This window comes from Leptinotarsa decemlineata, unplaced genomic scaffold (genome assembly GCF_025532065.1).
Source record: "Leptinotarsa decemlineata unplaced genomic scaffold, Ldec_3_MD MMD2_tig00000576_RagTag_RagTag, whole genome shotgun sequence".
NCBI classification, from domain to species: Eukaryota; Metazoa; Arthropoda; class Insecta; order Coleoptera; family Chrysomelidae; genus Leptinotarsa; species Leptinotarsa decemlineata.
In genome coordinates, this window is record NW_027412551.1 from 8,120,621 (window position 1) to 8,143,189 (window position 22,569).

Below are 22,569 nucleotides of genomic sequence, written 5' to 3' on the forward strand. Positions count from 1 at the left end.
TTAGAAAACATTATGTGTTCATTAGAAGACAGCTTTAATAGAGAACTGGGTCACTTGGTTTCTGAATCGATGTCTCAAAACAATCAATAATGCACTGTACGTTATTATAACGATGTCTTAAAAGGTAAAAGCAGATTTCCCTAACCTCCTCTATAGCTTTCCATTGAATGAATGTTTTCAAACAAACTGCTAATTTTAATGGCATTATACGGAAGCAGCAGCTAAACCAAAATCGTCTACCAAAATTCCATAAGACCAATTGAATTTAATTTTCTTCCAAGTAATGTATATATCAATTCTGCGTAACTGCCATTTTTGAGACAAAACTTCTAGAATAATTAAGGAGTCCCTTGGGTTTCCAAAATATAAATTTGGAGGTTTCTTTATGACGTGAATAGATCTTCGCTCAATATTGTTTTTCGTATTCCAGTTTTGAACAAATATTCCAGACAAAGTAGAATCTGATGATGTATCAACAGAAGTCATGTCTGATGTACTCGAACTCTCACTGTCCTCGAGGAACTTAGTCGTAATTTTTTTCCAATACTTTCTGTATTCTCTACTTCTTTAGAAAGATTTATTTTTCGGTGGTATATAATATTTACGGTCTATGTAGCTTTTGATCTTCCAACATCGAAGGTCTTTTCCTGTGAACTCGCTTCATCAGACATGCATTGATTTTCAGCGATATCTTCGTTACAAGTATTCAACAAAATTTGTTTTTTCTTTTTGCTCAAACGATGGAGCTTTAGATGGGCCGTCGGTCTATCAATCTGGCAATCAAAGATATGCGGAATAACGCCTGGTTTTAATATAATTTTTCCCACTTTCATAGTTTTGACGTACATGTCATTTTCTAAGTCTTTTTCAACCAAAAATTCAAAGTAGTACTCAGAGTTAACTATAATTTTTTTTATTAATCATTATCATTCATACTTACATTAAAATGATCTTCGCAACAAAAATGCGTCCCCTTGGCAGTTACAAAGTCAGACCTCAGCATAGCGCGCTGCCATAGTTTTCGTGATTTTAAGTTACTTGGCAGTGAAATAAAACATTTTTCTCGTACAGTTACCGAAGAATTCTTGCATTTAGGAACGATGCAATACTTGTAACGTCCTTTGTTATCATTATTCATATTTACGCAGTTGACACACTGAAGTAAACAATACAAAACTTACTTTCTGCGGCTTTAGCACACAAATTTCGCGTATCCGCCAGCACTTCCTTGTCGCCGAGTCGACTGATGTGACGTCAAGCTTGACCACACTCCGTTTTGGTGAACGCCACATTCAACTATTAATTCTAGGGGGAAGATAAAGAGTGAAAATTCAGATTTTTTGCAGATGTACTATTTGAAACATAAACTTTCAAATAATGAAATAAAAAAAATTGCTAAATGAGCCCATTGAAAAGTTGCATAATTGATACAATCCAGTCCATACTTTAACAAATTGTATATACCTATTCCCACCTTGACCCTTTCTGAAAAAAGAATGGGCGCCCTTCAGGGACGTATACAGGGAGGCAAAGGAGACGAATGCCCCAATAGGAAATAGATGAAAAGCCCTCAGACTGTTTTCGTTTCATGTGACGCACATGAATTGTCCATTCATACTTATTACAATACTTCATATTTGCCCCACAGAAACACATCCTGAATACGCCACTGGCACCCTCAGTACAAATTGAGTTAAATTTTCCATTAACTCAAATGTTAGTCATTTGGTTTCAATTTTTTTTGAAATAGAATAACAATTCTGTGTTCAGGTGTTTTATACCGAAGGCATAATTATGAAAGAAGAATGTTTCCCTATCTGCCTCATATGCAATACTATAGCTCGACAAGTTTATTTTCCCTCTGGGAGTCTTCCTCACCCGAACTTTCGGCATCTGCAAAAAATAAACATTAATATATTTTCTGTTTCAACCGTACCCACAAAAAATGTTTCAACCGTCCCCAACCCCATTTTTGGTAAAATATACTTCATAGTTACGACAGTAGTTATAAGGTTCAGATCTTAAGAATTATTTTCTGAGCCCACTATTTTCGTTCTAGGAATTGCGTGTTCGTCGTACTACAGAACTCACAATTGTACTTTAAGTATATATTATCTTAAGCACGTAACTCATATGTGTTACTTATTTTATCATTAAAAGACGTGACAGGTTTTTTCAACCAATAGTTTCTAAATAGAAGGAATAACGACGAGAAATTCTCAGAATTCCATTGAGATTTTTTTTCTGTATATTTTCAGAAAATCAATTATTAATCTGATATTTACAACATTGATCTATTCACAATATTTAAAATGCAGTGGTGGCTCTAGAAATTGTTGTTGTTTCAATCGATTTCATGAGTAATGAGTATTCAAAATGTACTTCTGTTTTGGTAACACCATTAAAAATCATATTATTATCGTTCTTTCTTAAGTAATCACGGTTACGCCACTGGTTCTCGATAAACAAGTTTATAAGCTTTAGTAGCCACAGGACACCCTAACTACAGGTGTTCTGTGGTAGTAGCAAGTAAGCTGTGGTAGTAGCATTCTAGTGTGCTTCAGACAAAACAAGGACATAGATATTTTATTGTTTCGAGTTTAATGTCTCAGAGTAATAATAATTGTTATAGTGAGAAATTGAAAACTCCCTAAAATTAATTTGGTTGGCAATCCTAAATCAGAATAAAAATAAACAGTTTTGAAATCCTGAATTTGAGAGATGATACGTGGTTGTAAAATTGCTTAAATAGCAAAAACAATTAGAATCTTTTCATGAAATAATGAAAATCAAAATCAATTCTTCATCCAAAGTATGTACAAGCATAAGAATATTTCAAGTTATATTAGGAATCAAAGATATACGATATATTCTAAAACATTTTCTTTGTTCAGTCTATTAATTATTTTGTATTGTGAGGACAATTCAAACAATGAATCTTCAATACTGCCTGCTTGTTTCATATTTTTAATTGTTCAAAAATGCCACCAATGAAAACTATTTTAACTTACCTGACAATTCATTGCTTAGACTGGAAAACTGAGTAAACTGAATAACTTTTTTGGATTTTCAGCCAGTATTGGAAACTCCGCCTGTTCAAAATGAAGAGGAAGCCGACATATGGAGTCATGGATACATGATTCCTGCAGACCCAGACAGTATTCCACCAAGGTACTTCTTTAACATTCTTCCTGTCAGAAAATATTTCTCATTTTGGTATTTCAGGTGGGGCAACAAAAGTAAATGGTGTAGACCATCCTGTATACCAATATCCATAATTTGCATCCTGATCTTCCTAGTAGTATTATTGCCTTTATTAGATCATGCCACCGAAAGAGTGTTGAATGAATTGAATTCGTCTCCTGCTGATAGCTGCAACAATACTTGCAGGTAAAATAAAATGAGCTTTCATAATTATCGACATAAATAAAGGAGGATACAGTTTTGTTTGGAATAAAAAGAGGAACAAAAGAATCAGCTATCTGAATCCCTACAGACCAGTTAAAAAACAGTTTCAACAGGTTAATAATGAGTATTTGGAAATGGTTAAATAAAATATGTGACTATTGTGACATTTTCACTTGTAATATCATAGAATTTCATGTAGATATTTTTGAAAAAAATTTAAAATGTTTTTCTGTTAACCAGCTATCGGACCCCTACGAACGACAATCCTCAGAAGTCGAAACTTGTGCGAGCTAAGGACTAACGAGGTCTTACCTTTTAACGTGTGATTCCTAACACGGATTGGACGATTGCGAGTGAAAATCGAGTGTTTTGGCTGCTGCTTGAACCATCGACTCACACATCGGGCGATTGACTGAGTCAATCGCCCGAATCATTTAAGTAACTGAACATTTTTGTTAGCTGCCGAAGTTTTCGAGTTATTTGAGAAAACAAGAAAAGTGACTTTTGAGACCCCCCTCCCCAATTCTCCACCCCTATCCCCCAGTACTTTCGGAATGTTGCTTTCTCCTACATCTGTACCAATTTTGACTTCTACGTATTAATTCCAGATCAGATTATAAATTGTTTGCCATCTGAGATCCGGTCTGTGTCCCTTTATTGCATTGCTTGCAACTAAAGTGTCTACTAAATAGCCCTATTTTGTTCACGCTCCTTCTAAATAAATAACGTCCAGTAAATGATCTAAGGTGATCCCTGCTGAATTACAAAAGTTCTTCAGTTTTTTTTTTCAGAGGGTCTCTTCATAAAGGTTTTTCCTCTTGTGTATTTTCCTAGTATTTTATATTTCTCATTAACCCATATCATAAATTTTGGTACCCCATAGCTGGACCAGGGTTCATTTATATAGTTGATGACCTAGCATATTCATTTGCTTTTTTGATACCTGTGATTCTTGAGTTGAGTATCATTGCACCCAGTGTAGAGTCTAATTATAGTTAACAGTTCTCGACTGCATTCACAAACCACTCCAGATGTCTCATGGGTTCATCAATCTCAGAGAAAAGCAATAGGTGAAGACTAACAAATTTTCCTTTGCAAAATTGCATACACTTCCATCTAGAGTTGATCAAGTAGATAGCTGCAATGTATATTTCAACTCCAGTCTCATGTTTGGTTTTCAACTTGTGTATGTACCAGGTGTTTCTACCAAGCAAACTCTCGGAAAGAGTGTTCTACTCATCATAATGAATACATTGTATGTTCGTTCCCCCACATAACCAGATTTTTCCATTTTGCCAGATTCTTTATAGCTTCGTCAATTTTCCAGACCTAACTGACCCAGTTTTACCTTCTTTATCACAGGAGCTGGATTCAAGAGTACCTTCGAAAGGGGGTGGTTAACGAAAAAACAGATTTCAGATTTGGCTTTTGCAAACAAAATTGTGAAATATTGCCAAAGTATAAAATTTTTATGACTTCACATTGATAAAAGTGTGTTGAAATATTCTATTGAGATGTTGAAAAAAATCAGACTAATTTTAGGAATATCATTCAAGATTTGCATTTTCATTCGGCTGAAATATCTGAAGTGTATTTATTTCTGTTTAATACATTCGAATATAAAATATTTGCATGCAACTAAATTGTATTTTCATCATAAAAAACAGAAATGATTTCAGATACAATATAAAATGTTTTTAAAATTAATACTGAACATGCAATTTAGCTTCAACTCTTATGTGCAAGAAACAGGTGACAGCAACAGTAACAGCAAATAAGTATTCTCAAAATCAGCAAGGTTTATTTATCATGTACCGGTTCTATTTTTTACTTTTTTTTGTTGTTGTACCAGAGTGTTGCTTTTATATCCTTTGTATCATTGTTACATCATTGTAACAAGGACTTCAATCATTTTCTGTGAATCGTTACGTCACTTCCAAATTCTTTTTTTCTCATGCCATATCAGGAGCTAGAACTATTTCAGTTACTTAAATCAAAATTAAAAAATAAATTTTCTTGGGGATCGGATGAGGTACCTACAATTCTATTGAAAAAGTGCCTATCAGAACTTATTGTACCACTTACTTTTATGGTAAATATCTCATTTTCTTCTGGCGGTTTTCCAGAATTGCTGAAATGTGGTAAAATAACACCTGTGTATAAAAAGAACTCGTCAGAGCCTTGAAAATTACAGACCAGTCACAGTACCTTCAACTTTTTCCAAAGTATTCGAGTATTGTTTTTTAGATAGATTAATGTCATTTTGTCATGAATATGATATAATTTCGAGAAACCAACATGGATATTTGAACAAAAAATCTATTAAGACTACGGTGTTTCCTTATTATCAAAAAATAATAGAATATATTGAGGCAGAAGAATGTCCTGTTGGAATTTGTTGTGACCAGCAGGGCACAACAAATTTGAATAAAATCATTCATACTCAAACGTACACAATATGTAACCATCAACACTCATTTCTCACAAAAAACTGAAATAGACATTGATGTCCCTCAGGGGTCCATATTGGGGCCAATTCTGTTCCTTTTTTATATTAATGATTTGAATAAACTTTCTGTACCTGCATCCTTCACAATGTACACTGATGATACGTCGTTGATTATATCTGAAAGAATGGATCCTTCCTTGCGTGATAAATGCAATGAAGTGTTGACTCCTTTGAATGAATGGTTTTCAGCAAATTATTTGTTTTTAAATACTTCGAAAACGCAAGCACTGAGGTTTCACCGTATCCAAAAAAAATGTAATGAGTTGTCATTCCAATCGAACGAATCGAGTCCATCGATCTCAACTAGTTCGGATCAAACAATTTTCTTAGGATTACGAATAGATAAAAATCTCAATTGGAAGGCTCACTCCCATTACCTAATCTCAAAATTGAATTCGATTGCCTTTCAATTTAGAAATTTTGCGGCATGTACTCAATATTGATCAATTGATACAGCTCTACTATGCACAAGTTGAAAGTAGGCTACGATACGGTGTGATATTTTGGGGTTTATCTACCCTAGCAAAAGATATCTTCGTGGCACAAAAACGAATTTTACGATCAATGACGGGGCTTTCACAGACTTATTCATGCAAAGATATATTCAAGAGACTGAAAATATTAACATTACCATGTCAAGTCATATCAGAGTTGAGTTTGCTAGTATTCGACAATAATGATGAAATTTATGTGAGGAACAACCCAAATCATAGTTTCAATACAAGACAAAAGAATGATTTTTCAATCCCATTCGGAAAATTCAAAGTAACTAACCAATCTCCCAGTCATATGGCTCCTAAAATATACAATTCTCTTCCTTCAAATGTGAGAAACTGCATAACAAAACAATCATTCAAATATAATTTAAAATCCTTTTTGACAGAACAGTGTTTTTATAAACTGGATGAATATTTGTCGTGGCAATTTGCGGTGAAATCAATTTTTTAGTATTAGTATAATAGTATTATTGTATTTTAAATGTAAACAAGTGACTTTTTCCATATGGTTTGCAACTGTCTTAAGGAAATAAATTACTATTATTATTATTGCAGATCTCAGGTGTTGAGTTACGTTGCATGATATGTAGTACCTCATTTTCTCCTAACTAGGAAGCAGTTACAATAAAATTAATTATTTTTTTTAAGGTTATCTCTTGTAGAAAGTATTCCTGAAGGAATGTCGTATCCCAATGAGTCTATCATATATCCTTCCACATTCGATACTTGGTTAGATTTGATTAGTTCAGCAAATACATCTATAGATATAGCTTCTCTTTACTGGAGTTTACGTCAATCAGAAGTATATCCAGATTCATCTTCCATACAGGTAAATAAAGTAGATGTCAATAATAAACTCCTAACGAAGTCTTTCTAACCAGTGTAATGTAATGAATCTAAGATATTTGAAAAATGTTTTCGACAGGGAAGCTTTTTAATGTTATTTTTCACTGATATACCTAATATACATCTATTTCCAGGGAGAAAAAATATTTCAAGCTCTCCTCAAAGCAGGTACGGATAGAGGTATTAAAATCAGAATAGCCCAAAATGCTCCAACGCAAAATTTTCCCAATATAGACACTGAATTGTTAGTTAAAAGAAAAGCTGCAGAAGTACGGAGCTTGAATTTTGCAAAATTATTAGGTGGGGGAGTACTGCATACAAAACTGTGGATTATTGATGGAAGGAATGTGTATGTTGGTAGTGCTAATATGGATTGGAGATCTCTCACACAGGTATTATAAATATATTGATTTCAATTGTTCTGAGAGATTTATTCAAGCTAACTTTCTAGATGGATTTTCACAGGTTTTACTTCAGTTGCAAAGTAAACTATAACATTTTTCACTTCCACTTCATTTATCAACATACAAGATATTTTTATTGAAAACATTTTCCCAACACCAGAACAAAAATTACAGTCTCTCGACGTGTTTTACTAATCAAGTTAGCGCGCGCGTCGAGAGACCATAATTTTTGTTCTGGTGTTGGGAAAGTGTTTTTCGATAGATTCATTTTACGCCAGAGGTTCCAGCACGAACTGTCATAGTTAGTATAAGCAGATTTATAATACTTTACCGGGTCCACCCTATTTGTTGTGTCCCAAAAGGGTCGCAAACAAAAGATTCTATGATTGTTCAGGTTGTTAGTCCAATGAAGTACCTAATTAAAACACAATTAGATCTGATCGAATCATGACTTCCTTTTTCCAGCAAAACTTTAAAATATCTCAAGTATGCCTGGTTCAATCAGATAAGCTGTGCAGGTTTGTGGTACATTGAAAAGTTATTTTCGTAGAAAGTACAGAAAATTTTACTCGAAATTTGAAAAAAAAACAATTATGGATGTTTAATTGAAAAAAAAAAATTAATTATCAATGCGAATGTTCCATAGTTTTGTTACTCACCGTATACATACAACTATTTGTTATATCAAATCATACAACAACATTGGATGTTCAAAATAAATACTTCAATTTCACTTTTCAACAGGCGCGATTATATACGTCTATGGAACAGCTACTTCAAAATATTTTACTACTCAGTAGCTCAAGGAAATATAGTATAAATAATGGACTATTCGTTGAAAACTCAATCTAAATCAATCGAAATGTCTATTCCAGTTAGTATACTGTCAAATATCTGTAGGAAGAATTCAAGAAATAACTATGTTAAATGTGTACAGTCCTTTTGTTAGAAAGTTTTCCTTTCCATGTGAGAAACTTCATTATCCAGTCTAACAAATATAAATTTTCCCCAGAGTAATATTCAAGGATAATAAATTTTCCGTCTCGTTAGGTTCCATGAATATGCAGTTAATTATAGTAATTTTCATATTTTCACGCTACAATGGAATGTTATTGATTTTCCAACTAGGTCAAGGTGACTTTAATCAATTCAGGTTGATATTTGATTAATATTATAGATAAATAATGCTAGCACTTCATCATTATATATTTTTATGGCTAGGTATACATGCCACTACATAGTATATAACAAAGTCGCTTCTCGCCGTCTGTCCCTATGTATGCTTAGATCTTCAAAACTACAAAACTGATTTTGATGCGAGTTTTTTAATAGATATATTGATTCAAGAGGAAGGTTTATATGTATATAACATGCATAATATAGTAGAGAAACTGATAATTTTATAGCCAGCAATCGTAAAAATAATAGTGTTAATAAAAATTGTTTGTGTTTGTGTAAAATATTTATAATACCTGCTCCCATTCACGCCGGTTGGAGGCCGGGGTGGACCGGATGTCCACGTGGGAGTGGGATCGCAACAATACTATTTTATGAAGAAGACAATAGTTTTATTTCCAAGAACAGTAGACCTCATTTCGGACACAGACTTGCAAACTGCAAGACAGTCTTTGTCCCCCGACGAAGCTTTTGTTATGTAACAGCCAGTTACGTAACAGGAGAAGCATTGGTCAAATGCGCCTGAAGATAGATAGAGAGAGAGAAACACATTTTTTGCGCTTACATTGCAAACGCTGGCTGAACCCTACGAGATAGATCAAAATAATGTACCTACTACAGTACACCTTGAGAAGCTCTACAAAAACAAAAAAGTCCGCGGTGGTATGTCTTTGGGATAACTCACAATAACCATTTTTTATCCTTTACTTTTTACGAAATAATGGCTTATTTACGAAACGATTACCTTAAATACATTGTGCATTAAAAATAGATCAATATGGCCCTTCACAGCACGTAATTTAAATGAATATTTTCGAAGATATCACAAATGCAGGGACCAAGCTGTTGCGGCGGTAACGGCAGGGGGGCCGGTGGCGCGTGCCTATAAAGAGCGCGTCGAAGGCCGCGCTTTGCACTATAGCATTTTATGATTAGCAGCGATCGCACGCATTTATCAACATTGCACCCGTGCAAAGCCAGGCGGTTCGCTAGTATACGATGAAACTTTTTTTTTAATTGAATGCAATAACTTGTTGCCTTCAAAACTAATATAATTCAATTATGAAGATGTTATTGCATAATGAATTAATTTTCTTGTAAATATTTCTATTTTGGAGTTCATAAAGAACCTATGTGTGCAGAGCCATCCTCAGCAAAAGCAAGGCCTAGTGCATAAAATTTAGCAATGCTTTCCTTTCTCCAACCAACATCCACAAGCCATCCCTTCTTTCTATCACTACCTACTCAAATGTTTCTACTGTAAACGGTGTTGCTATTAACAGACTATCTTCCCAGAAAGTGTTTTAAACAATGAAAAACAGTCATCAGTTATTGAATTGTTGTTAGAACTGGAATAATATCAGTCTTACATAAACATTATTACTGTTTAAAAAAAACAACAAATTTTTCGTGTTTTCAAGTAATCCTTAATATACAGGCTGATTCACGGTGGATGGCACATTAGACGTTTCTGGTGAACCAGACAACGGATCACTTTGAAAATTTAATGGAGGGCATATTCGGACATTCTCTAGCCAACTAAAATATTTTCGACAATGCGGTGTTGCCGCTTCTATTAGAAAGCAGTAGCAACTTTGATTTTTCAAATGGAACACTCTGTATATAATATTATTTTTGGAATCTCCAACAATTGCCCGACAACTTTTCTTGATATTTCCCTATACCTATCTGTTACCGTTTTCGAAATAAAAATTAATTTCAATTTTTTTCTTCGAAAATCATGACTTCTAAAAATGCCGATATCTTTTAGTTAAGAAGTACTATGATATCGAAATTTGGTTTGGAGTTAGGTGATACTTGGACACTTCCCACACGTCAGCCTAATCTCCATTACTTCAATACAGGGTGGTAAAAAAATACAGTTTTTTCGTTTGCTTGAAAAAGTTGCTGAAATTTGATTATTTTAAATGGAACACCCTGTATATTATTGAAAATTCGGAAAGCTGCTGAAATTTGCTTTCTTTCTATGTATATCATACCTATACCTAACTAGTCAAGTTTCGGACTTATGAACATTTATTTATGAAAATGTCCCTTCAGAATGGTATTTCCATTCGGTATTTGGTAAGCAGGCCATGATTACTATTTGACAGTAGCGTTGTGACATTCTCCTGATAATATCGACATTTTCGTCATTTCAGAAGTTGCAAATACCTTCAAAACGATGGAACAAAACTATTCAAACGAAGTTCTTATGAATTTGTTTATTATTTTTGGACAGTGTGACAAAATTATCAGCAGAACATGTAGAAAGTTCAATGAAATGTATCCGAATCTACCGCCAATGAACCTCAAGAAATTTATACGAATTCAGAACAATTTCAATATGTTTGGATAAACTTTAAAAAAGCACCAAGAAACTTGAAATTGGAAATATTGATATGAATAATTATAAAAAAGTAAAACAATCATGTGGAATATTTCAAAATATGTTCGAATCGCTGGCCGTTCACTTCCAAGCACTTTAAAATGCGGGTGTTGACTGCTTTCGTGGTGGCAGATCTGATTTCATTGGGATCCAAATGTTCAAATGTTTGGGCAATCCTTTCTAACAATTCATCTCTCGAACGCACGGGTATTTTGTAAACTTTTTCTTTAAACATTCCCCACAAATAAAAATCTAATGGATTAAGATCGGGTGATCACGCTGGCCAATTCCATGGTCCCAAGCGCCTCATCCACCGATCGTCAGATAGTCTATCCAGTTCTGCGCTCACTTCTCTTGTGCAATGTGCAGGAGCTCCGTCTAGTTGGTACCAACAGTTTCGATAATCTTCGAGTGGCAGATTATCCACGAAACTGTCTACAGTATTCTCCAAAATATTCAGGTAGCTTCTGGATGTTAATGACTCCTCGTATATCACGTACCTCAATTTGTTGTCCATCAGCATGCAGAAGACATTAAAACTAAATTTTTCTTGAAATCCGGCTTCTTTTGTGACGTGACGATTTTCACTGGACCAATAATGACGATTTTTTCTATTGAAAATCCCTTCTCTCGAAAATTTCGATTCATCAGTCTAAATAATTTTATTTAAAAAAAGGTGATGTTCTTGAATGCGTGTCAACAACATTTCACAAAATTCTACTCTCTGTTGAGGATCTTGAGGCTTCATTGCTTGAATTTTGGTGAATTTATAATCATGCATTTTATGTCTTCGCAAGATTCTTTGAACCGATGAATATTTTATACCCAAATCTTCTTCAGCACTTCTTATCGATGACTCGGGAAATGCGTGAAAATATGCTGACATTAATCTGGTTGTCTTCGAAAGTTACGGGTCGAGGCAAGTTTCTTGGTGCTTTTAAAGTTGATCCAAATGCATTGAAATTGTTCTGAATTCGTATAAATTTCTTGAGGTTCATTGGCGGTAGATTCGGATACATTTCATTGAACTTTCTACATGTTCTGCTGATAATTTTGTCACACTGTCCAAAAATAATAAACAAATTCATAAGAACTTCGTTTGAATAGTTTTGTTCCATCGTTTTGAAGGTATTTGCAACTTCTGAAGTAACGAAAATGTCGATATTATTTGGAGAATGTCACAACGCTACTGTCAAATAGTAATCATGGCCTGCTTACCAAATACCGAATGGAAATACCATTCTGAAGGGACATTTTCACAAATAAATGTTCATAAGTCCGAAACTTGACTAGTTAGGTATAGGTATGATATACATAGAAAGAAAGCAAATTTCAGCAGCTTTCCGAATTTTCAATAATATACAGGGTGTTCCATTTAAAATAATCAGATTTCAGCAACTTTTTCAAGCAAACGAAAAAACTGTATTTTTTTAGCACCCTGTATTGAAGTAACGGAGATTAGGCTGACGTGTGGGAAGTGTCCAAGTATCACCTAACTCCAAACCAAATTTCGATATCATAGTACTTCTACTAAAAGATATCGGCATTTTTAGAAGTCATGATTTTCGAAGAAAAAAATTGAAATTAATTTAATATTATATACAGAGTGTTCCATTTGAAAAATCAAAGTTGCTACTGCTTTCTAATAGAAGCGGCAACACCGCATTGTCGAAAATATTTTAGTTGGCTAGAGAATGTCCGAATATGCCCTCCATTAAATTTTCAAAGTGATCCGTTGTCTGGTTCACCAGAAACGTCTAATGTGCCATCCACCGTGAATCAGCCTGTATTGAGGCTAACAAAGCATCAAGACATAATGAGTATCTTTTCAATGATTTCTTCGTCAGTATGAAAATACTGGAGAAAGTTATTGTATACTAAAATACTTGTTGCGATTTTGTAAACTGGCCAGTGATATAACATAAGCAATTGTTTTTTTTAGGTGAAAGAGTTGGGAATTTATATTAATAACTGCTCCTGTTTGGCCAATGATGTGCAGAAAATATTTGAAGTGAGTGCAGTGTAATTAAATGATATTACTTGAATTATATAATATAGAGAAACTATTCTAACTAGATCTCATTGAATTTATAGGTCTACTGGACCCTTGGGGTAGAGGGTGCAAAAATTCCATCCGTTTGGCCTGCAAACCTCTCCACCGCATATAACGCAAAAACACCAATGGACCTTCTCAGCAACAATGAAATTTTCCACTTATTTTTTTCAGTAAGTAATCAGCCTAAAACTGACATACAGAGGGAATACTTCTTTGATTAATTTTTTGTTTGGTGTCAACATTGACTGCTATGAACATTAGCCTAGTGTTGTGTGTAGGGTATGTTAATAACTCCCCGAGTCACTTAGAGAGCGCATCACTATTCACAATCCCATCATCCATATTACATAACAAAATTAACCGAACCTCAACTAGAAAGTTAGCATCAAACCTACGATTTTTGGATTATGAGTGGGGCACACTATTGCTGATTTATATTCAAATACTTTGAATCCATTGCCTTCGTTTCCTCAATTTATATAGAATAGAATAGAATAGAAATTTATTCATCATTAAAAGATTTCATACATGTGGTACATACAGCATAAAACTTTATCAGACTAGTCAGAACCGAACATAAAGCAATTGTGCTTATCTATAGTTAGTGTATATATACATGTTATTAGAAGTTAAGTAGACATAATAAAAAGATGCAAGAACAGTGACAAATAATATATGCAAGTAACTTAAATTAGTTAAAATTGTGAAATCTATTTTTTTTATTATTATTATTTGTACAAGTAAAATAAAGTAACTAGACAATAATAGCTAGAGTTGAAGAAATTCTTCAGTACTATAAAATGCATTTTTGGTAAGTTAATCAAGTAAAGAACTTTGGAATTCAGTAAAATTACAAGTGTTTCCAAATAGCTGAAGTGCTTTATTATAGCAGATGATACCTTGATAACTTGAGGATCCCTGACCAAGAGCCAGTCGAGAGTAGGGTAGTCGCAGTTCATTACCATTCCGAGTGTGATGTTTATGTATCATGTTATTTTTAATGTAGCTTGATTCATTTTTCTTGATATTCATTGTTATGATTAATATATACAGTGAAGGCAATGTTAAGAGTGCCAGTTCAGTGAAGGTATTTCTACAGGATTCTCTGTGACGTAGACCTGCCCATAGCTGGGCATTAACTCGTTAATCCGTTAATCGTTAATTAACGAAGTTAACATTTTGATAACGAATTAACTTTTAAGTTAACTTTTAAAAATTTTAACGGACATGTTAACTTCCGTTAATATGCAGAAGCCCGTTAATCGTTAATCTAATGCCTACTATTTACCGGCACCGCGGAGCGGCGCGAAAACGAGGTTCAGACAAGTATGAAACGAATGACAAGTGCCGAGCGGCGCGTGGCAGCGCGTGAAACAAAAACAAAACTAGATATATTTTGCCGGCACGTGCGAGTGAGAAAACTGCGAAGATATTTTTTCGTTTGATCATCCCATTACTTAGCGCCAGTGCTTAGAGTGACGAATGTTTTGTTTGTTGTTATTATAAATTACTCTCAGTGATCATTTGCGTGTTGATAAAGAAGAGTGAATGTAATTTAGTTAGAAAAAGTGTAGGCTGTGCAGTGTAGTAATTAAAACCATATCATGGAAGACATGGAATCGGAATTCAGCGGTCCTGATGAGAATCCATGGCCACATTTGACTGAGTATGTGGAATTTGTATCCAGATCGGGCCAGCAAATAATTTTTGCGTGTAAGCGATGCTTGCTGAAAGACACCAAAATAAAAGTTCATGTATCAAGCCTGAATAATTTGAAACAACATGTAAGAAGGGTACATGAGTCACAGTACGTACAGTTTGAAGAGATTGTTAAGGCGGCCTCTAACCGGGGCAAGACAAAAAGGAGAACTCATTCTGCCGATGATGATAGCACAAGTAGCAGTAATCCTAATCCCGTTAAAAGAAGAATTCAACAGGGTCGACAGCTGAGCATCGGGGAATCGTTCGGGATTGCAGCTACTGGCAGCGGTGTACCCCAAGCCAAAGTGGACAAATGTATAGTAAATTTATTTGTTTCAAACATGATTCCTTTACATGTTGTCGAAAGCAAGTCTTTTGGTGCGTTGATAAAAACGTTAAACCCTAGCAAAAATTCAATTTCAAGAAGAACTTTGGGTAGACGCATTACTGACGAACACATTGAATTGAAGCAACACCTGATTAGGTAAGTAACTAAAATAAATACCTATTTTCTATTTATTTTTAACAGATAAACGTCGCCTTACGTATACGTATACCTACGTAGGTATAATTTTATATGAAAAAAGTTAAAATAATTAGGGGTTCATAAAATAGGTATGCATGCATATACATATGTATATAATTTTCATTTATTATTAGTGCATTTTTTTTACGTGATGTGTTTATAATTTTAATTTCAGTTTACTTGGAAAAATTGCTTGGGTGGCAACGACGGCTGACTGTTGGTCAGCTCACAACAAAAGTTATTTGGGCATGACAGTTCACTGGTTAGATGCTATCACAAGAGCCAGAATGCATGCAGTATTAACGTGCATACGCCTAAAAGGTCATCATACATACGACATCCTGGCCCAAGTAATGATAGATATTCACTATGAATTTCACATAGATAAAAAAATCACAAGGTCAGTTAAGTCTATTTTTCGTGATGTGAGTGATGTGACCTATGGTGATGTGGATCGGTTACGTAATCCTTACTTAACATTATAAATGTGAATGTGAGTTTGTTCGTTTGTTACTCTTTCACGTAGAAACTACTTAGCCGATCAACATGAAATTTTGTACACATATTCTCAACGTAGGCTACCTTAAAAAGCAGGCTTCATTTTATTTTAGAACTACTACGGATAATGGCAGTAACTTTGTAAAGGCATTTGTGCAATTCGGCTCGGAGATCGACATACTTCCAGAGTTGCCATCATGTGATTTAGAGTCTGAGTTTTATCCTGATATTGCCAATCTTTTAAATCCAAACTCAGAAGAAAATGATGACTTAGAATTTATTTCAGTAGAAAGCATACTGAATGCTCCTGATCGTCTCCAGTGCAATGAAATCAATGAACAGATATTAGAAAACTTTAATACTTTGCCAGTTCACATGAGATGTGCTGCACATACGTTCAATCTGGTCGCTAGCAAAGATGCAGATGCTGCTCTACAAATAACTGTTTTCAAGACTCCCTACAGAAGTGCCTTAGCCAAGGCACGTACTCTCTGGAATCAGCAATCACGTAGTACGGTAGCGGCAGATAGCATTCATGCTGAATTAGGCAGACGACTTGTCCTTCCAAACACGACGAGGTGGAACTCTCTGTATGATGCTATTGTCGTTCTCAACAGTATATTGGAAACAAAAAGGCCTTCTCTTCACAGGGTTATGACTCAACTAAAAATTCTAACTTTCAATGACCAAGATGTGACTGTAATGAAAGAGTACGCAAAGGTAATTTCATATATGTATATAGTTTAAATTAACGTTTTAGTAAAGTTATTTTCTTTCCACATCATATCAATACTTATATTAAATACTTATTTACAGGTTATGGCACCTGTCGCGAATGCCCTCGATCGTATCCAAGGAGAAGCTCAAGCATATCTCGGATCACTACTACCGACGATTGCAGCAACTGTCTATAAATTAAAAAATATTAAATCTAAGGGCCTAGTAAATTGCACAGCTTTAGCCAATGCCTTATAGAATGGCATAGAGAAAAGGTTTGGTCCACTCCTGAATGATGAACAGTGCCTACTTGCCGCGGCATTTCACCCAAAGTTCCGGTTGATATGGCTGGAAACGTATGACAGCAGTAGAGTGGATGCAGTAAAAAAGATCATGGAAAAAAAGGTAGAAGATGCTTTACGACAAGAAGCAGCGGAAAATTCGAAGGACAGAGATAGTTTAACTGGCGGAGGGAGCAATGCGAGTAACAACGATGATGACGAGGAGGAAGACTTTTTCAATTCGTCACTCGTTCTATAGAAAAACCAAAGAGTTCCAACTCTTTAAAGTGTAAAGCGCAAAGTCTCGTTAAAATGTGGCTGGACATGAAATCAAAAGACTCGTTCAACGATGCTGCATTCCTCGGGGAACAGATATTCATAAATCTATTTATTAAATACAATACTGCTATACCCTCAAGCGCTGCAGTTGAACGTCTGTTTTCCACGGGTAAAGACATTTTAACACCAGACGAGAACTTCAACATGTTAATGTTCATGAAGGGGAATATGCACCTTACGCCCGACGATTAAATTACACATTTGAATTATACAAGTATTTTGTTTTATTCCTAACCTGTTAACTTCCAGAACCTAAACCAAGAAGTTGTATAAGTTCACTAACGCAACGATATAAAAATGCAATTTTACACATATTAACGGATTAACGATTAACGTTAACTTGCGTTAATTCTTCCGAAATGTAACGCTTTAACGCTTAACGAAGCTAACTTTTTTTGTAGCGGATTAACGATTAACGAAGTTAACTATTTGATTAACGGTGCCCAGCTATGGACCTGCCATACATCTTATTATCCTTTTTTGCATAGTGAATACTTTTGTCATATGGGCGGAATTTCCCCAAAAGGCCAGCCCATAAGACATTGCAGACTGTATGAGTGCAAAATATGTCAGTTTGAGTACCTGCAATGAAACAGTTCCCCATAACTGTCTCATTACAAAACACAAGCTACTCATTTTTGAGGTAAGATTTTCTGCATGTAGTTCCCAAGTCAGCGATATCACTTCATTGCAAATTAAAAGATTGGTAGATATTGGTTTTTTAAGTGTACAATAGTACATAATACATAATACAGATTCAGAGTTAGTTCTATGATAAGAAAACAATATGTTACAAGGCATTACACCACCACCATTACACCAAATTCCAGAATATAAATTTAGTAAGACAGTTGATATATGTAGTTATAGTGTTAATATTGAAGAAATAATTGATTCAGTTATGTCATTACCTTGGAAATTGTCTACAGGTCCTGATGGAATTCCAGTATTCCTAATCAAAAAATGTATTTTTACCCTGGTCAAACCAATTCGCGTGATATTCAACATTCCCCTGAAATTGTCAATCTTTCCAGATTATTGAGAAAACAGTTTTTTGAAACCTATTAATAAAAGTGGATCACATAATAAATAAAAATTAATGAGCGGTCTGTAATCAATCATAATTACCCAAATTGTTAGTCAGCCTGATTACAAAAAAGCTAACATGGGATTGTAGACATATAATCAGTAATCAACAACATGGATTCAGTTGTGGTAGATCTACCAGCACAAATCTGCTCATTTATCAATACTGTATAAAAAATGCCTTTGAAAATACACACCAGGTGGATTTTTTTACACAAATTTTTTAAAGGCATTCGACCAAGTAAACCACAATTTGTTGTTGCATAAACTAAACGCTTTGGGTATTCAAGAAGACATTCTGAAATGGATTGAAAATCCAGTTTCATCGGATGTACCACACGGTTCTCATTTAGGGCTATTTACTTTTCAACCTATTTGTAAATTACTTGAAAGATGTTATTCTTTATAATGAATTTCTTTTGTTTGCTGATGACCTGAATATGTTTAAAGTTATTCATGACTCAACTGATACAGAATTATTACAGTACGATTTATGTAACTTTGTTGGCTGGTGTGATATAAATCTACTGCAATTAAATATAGACAAATGTCAAAAATTAGCTATTTTCCTAAACAAAAATCCCATTAACCGGCCATATAAAATCCATCAATCAGAACTGAAAACAACAAACACAATCAGAGATTTAGGAATCACTCTTGACCAAAAATGTCATTTAAACCTCATATTGCAAATATCACTCCTAAAGCACTAAAAATGTTAGGTTGCATTCTCAAATCTGCCAATGAATTATGTCTCACTTCAATAAAAATTATATATTGTTCAATTGTTAGATCAATAATCGAATACAATTCCACAATTTGGTGCCCTTCATATCATGTGGATATCGATATGCTTGAAAGTGTTCAAAATAAGTTTTTAAGGTACTCTGCATATAAACTGGGATATCATATTGATGAATATGACTATAAAATTATATTGGACATTCTTAACTTGAATACTCTGGCTCATAGAAAATTAGAATCAGATCTTATACTAATTCATAAAATAATTAATCAATCAATTCCCCGGAACTTGTCGAACTTATAACTTCAAATGTGAATCCAAGGAGAACAAGAAATTCGGAAATCTTCAAAGTACCCTTTAGTAGCACCAACTATGGCCGGAGTGAATCTGTAATTATTTTGTAAGAAATAGGAATTGCCGTAAATAAATAAGTAAACAATTGATTCACTTTAACCCAAATAAGCGCCATTTGAATCAGGACACTTTTTTTAACGTAACACAATTCGATTAATACCGTCAGCATAAAAATTGTATGCTCGGGATTCGAAGAAGTCGACGATGGCCGTTTTTGCCTAGCCGAAGGTTCTAGCGGTGAGAAAGTTACAGAAGTGTTGGAAAAGTCGGTTGGCGAGAGGTCTCAGGAGTATGATGAGTGAGACAGAACTTTGACGCTCGATTCGTTTAATTTTCGGACAATGATTTGTGAAACGGACACTGTCGTGTGCCGGCTGCTGCTGACGCAATTTTCGGTATATCAAATCCTCGTCCTGGATTACTGTAGGTCGACCACTTCGGAACTCATCTTCGAGGCTAAAATCGCCATGAAATGTAAATTTTCTCAGCGACTCAAAATAAATATTATTATTATTATTACTAAATTTCGCAAACCAACGTCAAACAGTACAAATTTGAAAGAATTGTTTTGAAATTTTTCGGGTCAGTGATAGCTGCAAATATTTCTATTTGGCGCACGCTCGTTTTTGTTTTGACCTGAACTCTTAATTATTAGTTGAATGTTGGTCAATTTTCCATGCGTAGTTTTTAGATTTCAGTCTTAGCGAAGTTTCCGTAAATGCTCTCGTTGATTTGTTATTATGGAACTCTTAGTCCTTAGTCTTAGGAAGTGTGTTGCATAAATCCGCTATTACCTTTTCAATCGATTTGAATATTCTACAGTCGAATGATTTGTTTCATTTTCAGAGCGCGCCTCCCATGTTCAACCCAACAGGTCGCACCAATGACATCGAGGCCTTAACAAATGTTATCCAACACGCGGAGAAATTTGTGTACATATCAGTAATGGACTATTTCCCGCTCATGATTTATACGCCGAAAATAAAGTTTTGGCCCGTTATAGACGATGCACTGAAAACTGCAGCGATTGAAAACAGGGTCAAGGTAAAATTGTTGATAAGTTGGTGGAACCATTCCAGGCCCTCGGAAGATAATTTTCTGAAGTCTTTAGCTATGGTGAATAAGGCATACCCTGGTGTATCAATTGAAGTGGTAAGTTATTCTTGTTTGATGTAATTACTCATGAATCTAAACATATGCGGATTATAAACTATAAACTCAAAATAAGCTGCTTCAATTTATTGTGTTCAAAATAATACAAAGGAATCAAAATTGAATTTTATTCGAAATGGATGTATTCACAATCATGCCACAAGACAAATATGTAATTTAATTTCAGAGAAAATAAAGAAGCACTATTTCATTACAAAATTTAAATGTCAATTGAAAGAAATGTAATTATTGGATTTTCATAGTTTGCATTTTTTTCTATTACACTTGAATTCATTGTTTTTTTTTTCAAGATATGTTATGTATTTATTGTAAAACACCTTATTTCTGTTTAAAATCTGTTTTCTGTTATTTCATAATACTTTGTAGTTAGTTATAGTCTCTTATTATAAGCATTTATTGTTTCTTGGTACAATAAACTGAATTGAATTGAATAATAAATCAATAATAATAATGATCATTCCAGTCAATTACAAGTATAGAATGAGTCACAAAAATGCAGGTATATATTTAGGCAGTGAAAGTTGAAACCCCTAACATTAATTAATGATTATTGTGATCCACTTTCAAGTAATTGAACTTCGATAATTTCAACTGTCGTGTCTCCCTTGAGTTAAACACAGAAATATTTTATGTGCAATAAAGTCATATTCGTTGTATTGCTTCTCATATGAACCATTTAATGATTGTTTCAGTCTCAGACCAAAAAAGGCTCTTTTCATTTTTTTGTCATGTAAAGTTTTTTCTTACCAATGCCTTTGACATTATCGATAAGTATTAAGATGGCAATTAAAACTATCTGTTGATCTATAATTTCCATACTTTAGACGAGTTGGCCTGAATTCTGTTGTTATATTTTCAGCGTCGATTCATAGTACCTGCCGACAAAGAACAACAAAAAATTCCTTTTGCCAGGGTAAACCACAATAAGTACATGGTGACAGACAACACTGTTTTCATCGGCACCTCCAACTGGTCTGGAGACTACTTCACAGACACGGCTGGGGTCTCTTTCGTACTGAGAGATCCTATCTTTGATAGAAACTCTAGTCACACCACTATACGAAGCCAGTTACAGGGAGTTTTCGAGAGGGATTGGAACTCCATTTATGCTCACCCATTGAACTTAACAGAATTGGAAGATGTATCATAGTTATATTTTAATATTTGGAGTGAACTCCCGAAAGACTTAGAAAGTTGACTAGCGTCCGTAGACAACAAACACCTGCATGTTTGACTCACTCTATTGCATTATTTCACAAGAGACATCAGCACTTTTCATTCATTGCAAATTTATTAATAGAGAAATAATCAACACTAGACAACTAGCCAAAACTGAAAAAACCCTTTATTTTGAGCAGAATTTTACCTCACCTAGTCAAAAAATACAACTACAACGTGAATCATTTGTTGTTCACTATAATATGCTGATGTCTATTGTGCCAAGTGCAAAGAGGTAATGTATACATATGTCTGCTATCTACAGACGCTTATGAAAAGCTCAAGTGATCCTTTGATAGTTATTTGGCGAGATATTTTCAACATTTGTGGGTTTCCCGTCACCTATAATTAGATTACTTATGAAGGAAAAATTACAAAATTCATCTATTACATTACTTTGTTTGCATAAAATTCAGTTGATACAATTTATTAGGCTGCGATTAACATATGATATTATTAAATTTTGAGAAATATTTGACAACAAAAAATAATACACCAACTTTTGAAGAGATAACTATAGTTTTTATCAACCTTCTTTGAGTATTTTTACCTTCCACAATGTGTAAAATATAAATATTGTAATGGAGAACATTGTACACAAATCTGTTTGTATGTATAAAAGGCTGAAAATGGCTAATTGTTTTTT

At 34.3% G+C, this 22,569-nt stretch overlaps 3 protein-coding genes across 5 annotated transcripts in view; 2 read left to right on the plus strand and 1 right to left on the minus strand.

Moving 5' to 3' along the window:
• The window catches only part of LOC111509509 (choline/ethanolamine transporter flvcr2a), a 27,862-nt gene extending 24,716 nt beyond the window's left edge, over positions 1-3,146 (minus strand). Inside the window, exon 1 of the mRNA XM_074174341.1 lies at positions 3,012-3,146. Within this exon, the coding sequence (XP_074030442.1) occupies positions 3,012-3,023 (12 nt within the window). The 5' untranslated portion in view covers positions 3,024-3,146. The remainder of the gene's footprint in view (positions 1-3,011) is intronic.
• Positions 1-22,560, plus strand: part of LOC111509508 (5'-3' exonuclease PLD3) — a 23,223-nt gene extending 663 nt beyond the window's left edge. Inside the window, exons 1-9 of one of the 3 annotated variants that reach the window (XM_023165272.2) lie at positions 2,585-2,812; positions 3,074-3,171; positions 3,226-3,390; positions 7,063-7,243; positions 7,395-7,652; positions 13,172-13,240; positions 13,324-13,455; positions 20,379-20,684; positions 21,565-22,560. In XM_023165272.2, coding sequence (XP_023021040.2) covers positions 2,783-2,812; positions 3,074-3,171; positions 3,226-3,390; positions 7,063-7,243; positions 7,395-7,652; positions 13,172-13,240; positions 13,324-13,455; positions 20,379-20,684; positions 21,565-21,855 — 1,530 coding nt within the window. In that variant the 5' untranslated portion in view covers positions 2,585-2,782 and the 3' untranslated portion in view covers positions 21,856-22,560. Of the gene's footprint in view, positions 1-2,584; positions 2,813-3,073; positions 3,391-7,062; positions 7,244-7,394; positions 7,653-13,171; positions 13,241-13,323; positions 13,456-20,378; positions 20,685-21,564 lie in introns of those variants that run through there. The other 2 variants (XM_023165271.2, XM_023165270.2) reach the window with 2 other exon arrangements.
• On the plus strand, positions 15,716-17,468 carry LOC141481936 (uncharacterized). The gene is made up of 3 exons (XM_074174327.1): positions 15,716-15,912; positions 16,124-16,730; positions 16,827-17,468. Exons 1-3 carry the CDS (start codon positions 15,761-15,763, stop codon positions 16,983-16,985), a joined length of 918 nt encoding a protein of 305 aa, XP_074030428.1. The 5' UTR covers positions 15,716-15,760; the 3' UTR covers positions 16,986-17,468.
• Positions 22,561-22,569: the final 9 nt, after the last annotated feature.

Excerpts from the sequence above, each read along its gene's own strand:
- LOC141481936 (XM_074174327.1), top strand. The coding sequence starts at position 15,761 with ATGACAGTTCACTGGTTAGATGCTATCACAAGAGCCAGAATGCATGCA. Across the intron at positions 15,913-16,123 it reads ATAGATAAAAAAATCACAAG|AACTACTACGGATAATGGCA; the intron begins GTCAGTTAAGTC and ends ATTTTATTTTAG. Across the intron at positions 16,731-16,826 it reads TAATGAAAGAGTACGCAAAG|GTTATGGCACCTGTCGCGAA; the intron begins GTAATTTCATAT and ends ACTTATTTACAG.